The following is a 10,570-nucleotide window of genomic DNA, read 5'->3' on the forward strand; positions in this document are numbered from 1 at the left end:
CAGATTGCATTTGTCTCCTGAGGGGCCTTCCTGAATCCAGGACCACATCTCTCAGTGCAGAGAGACTGAGGAGTCTGAGGAAATCCAGATGACTGTTAATGATTATTCATCCTTTTTACCCATCATCCCAAACACCCCAGTGCTTGAAAGAAAAAGGCCACTAAGCAGCAGCATCTCTACGTACATACAGCCAAGACATCAGATGGATCTTCTTACAGTTTCATGTAAGATGATTGTAAGACCATGTGGGATCTTGAACCCCAGCCCTTCATATTCTCATGAAGTGATGGGAGCCTTTGAGAAGTGGAGCTTAATTGTAGGAAATTAAGAAACAGGAAACAAATGTGGTCCCAGATTCTTGAATAAAGGTCATGATGTATCTACTCTCTTAGTCATCTGTGAACATGTGGAGGGCAGTAGCAGGAAATCACACAGTGAAGCTTCAGATCCATTGTCTAAGGCACTGTTAATCCTGTTGAAGGGGCTGCTGTATCAAGGGCTATTCACATCTCTCTCTGGCTTCCAAGTTGCCATTAGGTGGTGTCCACTGGCGGATGCAACTTCCCTTACGTCTTGTCTCATACAGACTCATGGTCTACCTGACCATGGGCTGAAATCTCCAGTCCAGAACCAAGCAAACCTTTCTGCCTTCTCATCTGATACCCTCCTATGTTTTAACACAGTTCTGGAAAGCTGATTCACATGTGTCATTTCTCTTTTCTGATATTCAATATGCAAGCATGTAATAACATATTAGTAATTACATGTTCTCCTATTCTGTCCATGAGTCAGTAAGAAAGTTCCAGAAACAGGACTTTCTGAAATGTACACCACTGAGCCATAGTTTAGGTGAACAGCTTAAATATGGGAAAAGTTCATTGCTTATTTACACAGAGATCATGACATTAAAGTTAGAAATGACCAACTCTGGGGGAGAAATAAGGATGTGGTGACAGTGTCAAACAACCATTTTATTAATAACAGGACTTAGGGAATTGTAATCTTTCTCTACAACTACTCAATAATAATAATAATAAAATATTTAAAAATACAAAAGTGAAAAAAGTAGAAATGACCTACCTTGATATATTCTATGGGCCACTCTATCAGATTCTCAAACAAAATCAGTTGTTGACCATGTGGCCGAGATGGAGTAAACTTGCCAACATTCACCCTTTGTCCAAGACCTTCTGGAAAATTCCAAAAGCTCACAATGTCATATTCTGCTTCCAATTTCTTTTGCTCATTCAAAACTACTTGTTCTCCGGCAGGATTGGTAAATTGGATCTTCTTCAAGAAGAGATGTAGCTAAAAGACACACATTACACTATGGCGAATTGCTTCCCAGAGTGAATGCAGAAACCCAGAATAATGTACTGGTGGTGATTTAGCTTTCCTTCCCCCATGCAACTAACACATACCACAGGAGTCCAATCAAATAGAGCTGATGTAGGTTTCTAAAACTTGGTGAATCGAGATAGAATGCAGAAACTGAATTTTAAGAGATTAAAACTTCAGCCACATCCACCTGAACAATGAATTACATTAAGACAGACCTCAACTGCCTTTTTCCAGCCAACAACAGCCACTCATTTTATAGATGTGATCAGAGAGTCAGTGTGAAAATAGATAAACAATGGACTAAAAACCTCTTAATAACTAAACATAAATATCCTATTTTTGTTTAGAATAGTTGTGACTACAGTGAATGATTACCTGAAGCAAGACTTAGTTTATTGCATGGCTGTGTGTGTGTGTGTGTGTGTGTGTGTGTGTGTATGGGGGGGTGGCACACAAATACCTGTTCTGGGGTTAAACACAGGGCCTGGCCACTTGCCTTCAGTTTTGTTTTATTTGTTTCTCAAGACTAGCATTTTTCTACTTGAGCCACAGCTCCATTTTTGGGTTTTGGTTGTTAATTGGAGATAAGCATCTCACATACTTTTTTGCTTGGATCAGCTTTCAACTGAAATCTACAGATCCCAGTCTCCTAAGTAGCCGGAAGTAAGCCACAGGTGTGAGCTATTTGCGGCCAGAAAAATCTTAGGGTTCCTGGTACTAGTCAACAATGTACTGTTATTTTAAACAGTTCCAAGAAAAACTTGGATTTATTCTGTCAAAAAGACCAGGGCTTTTTCCACAGGAAGTGAGGGAAAGAAAATAGCATTTCCTTATCAGGGATGCTGTGTTCTCCAAGAACATTGTCACAAAGCTCTACAGTCACTTCATGGAGAGTACAACAGGCCCAGTGTCTCTTGTTCTTTCCCCAAAGGAGCCAGACTACTTGGTTCCAACAACTAGGAAAGCTTGTAGAAAGTTATACCGGGAGCAGTCACCCAACAGAAAAGTCATTACCTGTGAAGACAGAATTGCCTTTGGTTGCTCATTGTGTGCTGGTGGCTCTTCTGTTTGATAAAAAAGCATCTCGTGGAGGGCATGGGCCACAGCATACACGGCGTTGTAGATGTTGTGACTCTCTTCTGACAAGGACATGTCAAAAATGTGCCCCAGCAACCAGTTATGAACAGTGCCCCAATTTTGTACAGTCAGATTTTATCAGTATGCAACGAATAGACTGAATCCATAACCTAGCAAGAGAAATATCTTCTGAGTTCTTGGAAAAGTTAGCTCTTGGGATAAAATTGGTGAACCCAGAATTGTTTCTATGGTGAGAGAAGATGAGAGGTGCATGGAAGGAATCTATCAGGAAATAGGTTTTACTGATGGTCACATCATCATAAGGTGAGTTCATGACCCAGACTTTCCCTGTAATTAAAAAATGCCCTAATTTAAGAATAAAGCTTAGTAGAAAATCACTGTCTCCATAAATGATAATCACATTGGTTGATGATTCCATAATATGGTGATACACTGATGGATCACTTGAGAAATCAGAGACTGCATTGGTCTGGATTGTGTTCTCAAAAGCAAAACAGACTCCATTCCTGCCCATCTCCTCTCTCAATTCTGAGAGGAACCACACACCATAGTCGTCTTCGGTGATGAACAGTCCCACCCAGGTCCAGCTGAAATGAACCATCAAGGAGACCATGGCTAGGGCTAAAGATGAGTCCTTGGCAGCCATCTGATAGATAGCATCAAACTGTCTATGGTCACCCAGGAGAGGATCAAAAGACCCAAAGGTGAACTAAAGGGAGAAAAATGAACACAGCACCAGGAAGAGGATGGTCATTGTCAAAGACTTAGTCCTGATATGAACAACAACAACAACAACAAAAGCTGGCTGTGGGGAAGGGGAGTGAAGTTTTGCTTATCCCATTTGTAAAGTCATCTCCCACTATCTAAATTGTAGAAATGTACAGTCACTTCACAAAGACAATGAGGATGCCCCACCCAACTTTGTTATCTTTCCTGGAGATCATTCATTTTGAGAGGTTCAGGATATAGCTTATTCTTTCTCTCTTCTTCATCCTGTGGAGGGCAGAGTCCATGTAGGCATGGCTTCACATCTCCCCACCCCTCCCAGACTCACCTGTGGAAGTTTGTAGAGGTCCAGCAGTGTCCTGATTGGGACAGATGTGCTTGACGATCCTGTCAGTACTGCTAAAGCTTTGCTGTCTCTTCTGCAGGTGTAATTGGGGCTGTTTTTATCCTTCCCAGACAGCCAGGTGAGTGGATTCTCTAGCACATCAGTTTCTACATAATGTGCAATATAGATCTCAAACCCCAGAGTCATGTTGGGTAAAAGCTGGGGATTCTTGTTGATCTCTTCAACAGCAAGTGTCAGGGACAGGACCAACTGGTATTTCTTTAAGTTGATCCTGCACAAAACCACAGAATTTTGGGGGAGCTATACCTGTATTAGAAATGATTAAGTTCAAATCTCATGACTTTGTTGAATGGAATGCTGATCTCTACACAAAGTCATATGTTAAGACCCTCCTTCAAGAAGGATGAAGTTAGAACATGGAGTCCTAGGAATGTAATTAGAATAGGGAGAGATCTTGCAACAGGCCAACATACTCTAGACTGCTGCTCTTCTGCGATCACAGAGAGAGGGAGAGCTGGCTTTTGCTTTCTGCCATGGGAGGAGACATGAGAAACCATGCTGTCTGGGAGATGGGAACACGCCCAGCTCACATACCAAGTCATTGGATCTGCATACAAAGAAATTCTTCAGAAATATGATTCAAATTGAGAGTAGTGCACCTGAGCTCAAGGTATTTTGCCTAGGGGCAGGGCCTACTGCCATAGCAACAAATAGCAAAGCAAGTTGCCTGCTCTGTGTCCTCACTTGCCAGGTTTGGGCTGATGGCCCACCCTTCTGTGCAGAAGTAAATTTTTCCTTGTGAGATAATTAAAAAAATATAATTCAGGTCATGTGAGTACAGGCAAACTGAGCTAAGATAAAGAACATCAACATTCAAGGTGATCAGCCAGAAGCAGACAAGATGGCAGCCAAGGAAGATTGAACCAGCAAGTCCTGCATCACTCCCCAAAGAACAGATGATAAATTCAGGGAGTGTGGACCCGAGGACCTCCTCTATTAGAGCAAAAGAATAGAGAAGGATTGCGGGCAAAGGAGAAAGTAAGCCATCTCCATGTTCCTCCCCTCCACTAGCGTTAGCAGCTTAGCACAAACAGAGACCCCTCCCACATTGCAAGGAGGGAGATAATAAAAGTTAAATCAAAGCAGCATATCCATGTACAGAATGCAGTGCTGGAGAAATGTCCTGTAGTCTCTACTCCTGGGTCTACACCTTTAGATTGTGCCTGTAGAACTGTGTCAGTACACAACCTCCCTCCCACAATCTCATGAATGGCAGCAAGTATTTGGACACAACTTCATGGGAAGCAGGGCATGGGAGCTGTGTCAGAGTTTTTCTTAGAATCTCATGTCAGGCATGCCATGGCTAGAGCAATAATCCAGAAGAACCCATAGGTGCTGTGTGGTTCCAGGACCAAAGCTCCCAGTAGAATCTTTCAGGAGATGTCAGTAGATCCCTCAGATAGGACCAAAGGCCATCTACATCAGTTTCCACCAGGCATGTAGTATAGTGTCAGCTGTCCTACCTGGCTCAGCCCCAGCTTGGTGGAAAGTGGATCATCTCCACCTTTAATCCCCAACCTCAGAGACCACTTCCTGTAGAAGGACAGTGCTCAAGATGGAACCAGGCAGAGACCTATGCAGCTAGCTCTAGGTCATGATTGTGTTTTGGTCTACAGCACCACAAGCTGGGGGCGTGGGCCTCAGTGGACTCATGTGACAGGTTGGGTTCACTCACGAGGAGACTGAACCTGGATGCAGGGTGGTGTCCACCAAGATGGCCCAATGGCTTCCTCTACAAACCTTAATGAGCTGCTGTGACACCGCATGGCTCTCCATCCCATTACTTTTCTGTTCTTTGTGCCAATTTTGGGACTTAAAATCAGGGCCTGAGCACTGTCCCTAAAGTTCTTTTGTGTAAGGTTAGTACTCTACGCCACAGTGCCACTTTTGCCATTTTCTTTTATGTGGCACTGGGGAATCGAAACAAGTGCTTCGTGCATGCTAAGCCAACACTTTACCACTAAGCCACCTTCCCAGCCCTCCATCCCACTTCTTTTGAGCTTGTCAGTAAGATGGTGATTTTCTTCCAAAGCTTAGTGTGTGCTGCTTGATAGCACTGGAAGGTTGCTATGACACCCCCATCCAGGACAGCCTCTGGGGGAGTTCTGGAATAACCCTAGTCCTTTAGAAAGACATCTGCCATCAGATAATCAGATTTCTATTTCAGCTATCACTGACTGTGCCTGGCTGTGGCAGTCTTTGTTCTTGAGCACACCCCCACCACATACAGGTTGCAGGCCTTGGTCCTCAACTATCACTGTGCTGGTCTGTTTGCAATGGACTGAGGATGTCCTACTGATGCAGGGTAGACCAGTGAAAACAAGGCATGTTTAATGCATGCCAGGAATTCAAAAACTCAAGCTTAAAGCGTGTCCATCTACTTCCCTTAAGATTAAGTGAAGACAAGTTGTTTGGGAGAAGAATGAAGCAGGGAAGCCTAAGGGAAAATGAGGTATGGTAATATTTCAGCAAATACAGAAATATTCATTCATCTACTTCCCTTTAGAATAAGGGACCAAAGTCATTCAGGGGGACATGAAACAGGATACATTGAGGAAAATCAAACCTGGTGAAATCAGTTCAGAAACACAGTGTATAGAAACACAGAAGCACTATCTTTGTTTCAAAGAGAGACAATAGGATGCATACATTGCTGGGAGACCCACTTCTCACCCTAAGTACGAATATTTGTCTGGCAGGATGTATGGCTTCCTGAGATAGTGCTTCCCCCAAATGTAAGCAGCCACCTACCCTAAAATGAAGAGAACAGGACACATTCTTCATCCCAAGGATAAGCTTTTATTTTATGAAGGTTGCATTCTTATCTGATAACAATGCCCAAGATATCCAGAAACTCAGAAAGGGTAACACCAGGAGTGACTAGCAAACATAAAACACCTACCTTTGTATCACTTTAAAGGCAGACCCCTTCCTTTGACCCTGTAAATAGCCCTGGCAGCCAGATAGCTGTGTGTCTCTCTTTTAGCACACCCACACTCTAATAGGAGGTATATCTGCTTTCTGTTTCCTTGTTTCCCTGCTTGTTTGCTTCCTTACTCAGTAAAGCCCTGCCATTTTTTCTTACCATTGTGATTTATCTAGAATTTCTTCTTCTGAAATCAAAGTCAAGGATCCCAAGTGAAGAGTCCCTACCTTTAGAGGGAAATTTCATTAACCTTCATCTGTTTTGGTGACCTTGCTGGTTGGTATTCCAGGTGTAATAGAGTTCTGGCGGCTACAGCTGTGACTAAGGCCTGTTCTGGCACAGAGATCTTGCCACTGCCGGGCAGAATCCACTCACAGGGCCATTAACTGTGGATGAGGCATATGGGATCCCTGTGGCCCCAGAAGGAGGTATATTGTGACCCACCACTCACTGGGGTTCTCCCTGAGGTTTTTAGAACCACAGAGTATTTGTCACCCAACTTCGTTTGGTTTTCCTGGTACTGAAGTGGTTTATCACTTACCAGCTGACTTCTCTCAAGACCTTTGCTCCCTCTAGTGGTGCCATTGTGGAAGTCACTACAGGCTCAGGAACACTGAAGCCTGCCTGGAATTTCTGGAAAGACAGGCACAAAGCCAGACCAAGCCGACTGGTGTAATTCAGAGACATTTCAAAGGCCAGATGGTATCACATGCCAATATGAATCAAGAATGTCCCACAACTATGAATTCTCCTAGGATTCAATATAATCATTTTGGGGAAATTCATATAGAAAAAAGCACATGCACACATGGGGATGCACGTGCCTGGTGCCCACACAGAGAGCTCAATTAGAGAATGGACAGAGCAGAAGAAATCTCTGACATCTCCCATCTCCCATCTCCCATGGGGGTACATTTCTAAAGCTGTGTTTACACATGATCCCCATCAATCTCACTCACTTCCTCACCACGTTCAGTTGGCTTCAATATCCCTCACAAATCTCTCATGGAAGAAAGTATTCTTCTCCTGAACAAAGCCCATACAGGATGTTTCAGCACAAATTGTCTGAGAAAATTCCTCTGTGACTTCTCTAGTTTACAGGGAATTCTGTAGATCTGAAAGTAGTGAGCTCACCTGGGTCAAATGCATGAAAGAAAGTGTGTATAAAACATATAAAAAAGTTCAAATCCAGTTCATGAATTTATAAGTAGGGGAAAAGTAGGAAAGACTGGAAAAATGTTTGAGAACAAGGAATAGAAGAAGAGCTTCTGGGAATGACATAGGGGATAGCCTGAGACATGGACAGCAGGACAGAGGCTCACATACATAAGTTAAGGGGAAAAAATCAAATGTGTCATGAATCTCTAATTCCAGATCAGACCAGCAGCTCCCCATTCCCAGAGCTTTGCTGACATGAAATAACCCCAGAAGCAGAAACTGCATGTCTATCCTAGGAAATGTTGCCCTGAAGGAGGTCCAAACATTGGTCCTGTTTTGAAAAGTATAAAAAAACAGAATTGATTGAAGATTCCCTGGCCTATGACCTTTGGATGGGGACATTGAGTGTTAGTATGGACTCTTGGTCACCTCATTGACCCTGAGCCAGGACAGATCAGGCTAGAGGAGTCACAGTGATTGTGGGGAGGTCAGGACAGCCCTGGGAAAGGGGAGTGGAATGAAAGACAGACAGAGATCTCTCTGGAGAAAAGAAGAAAAATATTCATTAGGAAATCATGAAGTAAAATAGAGCTGCCGTGGTGACGGCAGTGTAGAAGATTCAGAGAATGTCAGTGGATGGAACCAAACTTCCCCTACCCCTGACTGTTAACCAAACAGAAAATGTAAATTTTAGGAAAACCCAATTAATCACTTACGGAAGGCTCTGTTGCTGCAGGGCAGGGTCATTCATGTTGCGAATGAATTCCCAAGAATAAAGGGGGAAAAACCCAGCAATCTCCACATCTCCCCTGCTGTGTGCCACAGATTTTTCTGTGTAAATGCATCTCACATCTTCAGAGGAATTGACCAAAAGTGGATGCTGAAGGAGAAGTAGTGTCAGAGCCACAGCGAACATTGCTGCTGCTTTGGCGTGGAGATAGGATTCTGGCTGCAGACTGAGCCTCCAGTGTCAGGTGGGTATCTAAATGGAGCACTAGTTTCTGTGACTTCTTGTTACCTGGATGGCCACTGGGATGCACCACTGGCCTCCTCCACTGTCCTAGAGGAATACAGAGCCCATCCTGCCCTCCAGCTCTGCATCTGGGGTCCAGGCTCAAGGTCAAAACACAAGTTGGAAAACATGTGTACCATCTTTCGCTCCACACCCTCAGGGCTGTGATTTCATCCAAGACTGTAGATAGTAAAACTCCAGGGATGGATTCCTTTCTTGTTAAGTTGTTCACAAACTTGTGTGAAAGCAAAAAGTTGAAAAGAAAACAAGCACACAAAATGAAGGTTCATAAGAAAATCACTACAGATGAGACTAGAGGATGCCATGTGAAGGTCAATAAGTCGAAGAATGCCATGGCCAGAAAAGCCCAGTCAGAGTTATTGGAGCACAATGAAAGATCAGGATAGGCAGACTCACAAACCAGAGCCAAGGGAGCCACAGAAGTTTGGTGAAATGACCCATTAAGGTTTCCAAACCAACTGCACATGCACAAGCATCCAGAAGTGGTCAATGCACTTATTTATTGCTGCAGGAGTTACCAACAATCTCCCTGAATTCAAACATTACAGATCAATACTTCAAGGTCAAGGTATGCATCCGACTTTGCATTTGGAACCTTGAACTTCTTCAGTGCTTGCATGTCTTTGACCAGCAGAATGCATCTATCAGTACATTGTGACAATCCATGGTCTATGACTTTCTGGAAACATAGCAGGTCTGCCCTCTGAGGATCCTGGTAGCTGTGGGTATATGGATGGGTCTTGATCTGCTATGTATCCTTGTCATGTCCTGAGTGCTCTGGGAATTCTTGATCACACTTGGACAGCCGTGTGATGCCAGCTCTGTCCATGTTTCCCTACCTGTCTCCTCTATTCATTCCTCATACTAGAAGTGAAACCGAGGTCAAAGTGCAGGTTCCTGCTCTGCACAGAGTTCACCATGGTGGCTGGTTCTCTGATCTGGCTCCATATATTTATCAGGAAAAGCTTGGCAATAGTATGTTGGAAAAGTAAGGATGCAAATGCTACATGATACTGGTAGCCAGCAAGATCTTGCAAGAGGGTCAGTACTGGGGCCTAGCCTGACTTGGGTTCTGAGGTAGAAATTTTGTTCTTCCTATACCCAGGATTACAGGTATAGGCCACCCGTGGCTGGCTCAGAGGACAAACATTTATCCTTTCCATATCTCTATTTCTGTTCAGTGTGCCCAGGAGAACAACCCCTCCCCACTTCCTCTTCACCTGCCTGAAACCAGTAGTCACCTGTCAATCACCTGATTGTGAGTCAGCAAAGGACCCCACACTCTGAGGTCACTTCCTCATCTGCTGAGGTCACTTCCTGAACCACCCTGGTCACACTTCACTCCCATGAGTGGTTCCCTAGTATTTGAGGTCACTTCTGCATCCACTGTGGTCCTGGATCAGCACAAATCCCCTTCTCTCTCTTTCTATTCTTCTGTATTTCCTTTTCCTCTGTCTTCTCCATGTGCATCCAGCTACTGCGGGTGGGCAGTTTTTCTTTTTTGTCTGAACCATGTGTCACGTTTCCTTGCTGGCGAAGCTGACAATTTCTACTTCATTGTCATTGATATCTACTCTAAGACTTCTTCTGCCTACATTTCAAAAATGAGAAAAAATTTGGAGATCTGTGTTAGTTGATAATACATATATCCATCTGTCTGTCTGTCTGTATGTCTTTATTGTAAAGGTGATGTATAAAGGAGTTACCATTATCTAAGTCAGGTAATGAGTACATTTCTGTTTTTACAATGTTACCCAATTTTTCCCTCCCTGCCCCACCCACAGGTTGTATGCTTCATTTTTCCCATGGTGTCCAGTATATACCACTGCTTCCCAGCCTCCTCCCTCCCCCTCCAATCCCAATCCTTCTCCTTCCCCCCTTC

The 10,570-nt window shown here is 43.8% G+C and overlaps 1 protein-coding gene across 1 annotated transcript in view; it reads right to left on the reverse strand.

Moving 5' to 3' along the window:
• Positions 1-8,406, reverse strand: part of LOC106000618 (vomeronasal type-2 receptor 116-like) — a 15,347-nt gene extending 6,941 nt beyond the window's left edge. Inside the window, exons 1-5 of the mRNA XM_013035900.1 lie at positions 8,372-8,406; positions 3,494-3,782; positions 2,818-3,148; positions 2,356-2,480; positions 1,081-1,308 (exon numbers count right to left, since the gene is read on the reverse strand). Of these exons, the coding sequence (XP_012891354.1) occupies positions 1,081-1,308; positions 2,356-2,480; positions 2,818-3,148; positions 3,494-3,782; positions 8,372-8,406 (1,008 nt within the window). The remainder of the gene's footprint in view (positions 1-1,080; positions 1,309-2,355; positions 2,481-2,817; positions 3,149-3,493; positions 3,783-8,371) is intronic.
• Positions 8,407-10,570: the final 2,164 nt, after the last annotated feature.

This window comes from Dipodomys ordii, unplaced genomic scaffold (assembly GCF_000151885.1).
Source record: "Dipodomys ordii isolate 6190 unplaced genomic scaffold, Dord_2.0 Scaffold230, whole genome shotgun sequence".
Classification (NCBI taxonomy): Eukaryota; Metazoa; Chordata; class Mammalia; order Rodentia; family Heteromyidae; genus Dipodomys; species Dipodomys ordii.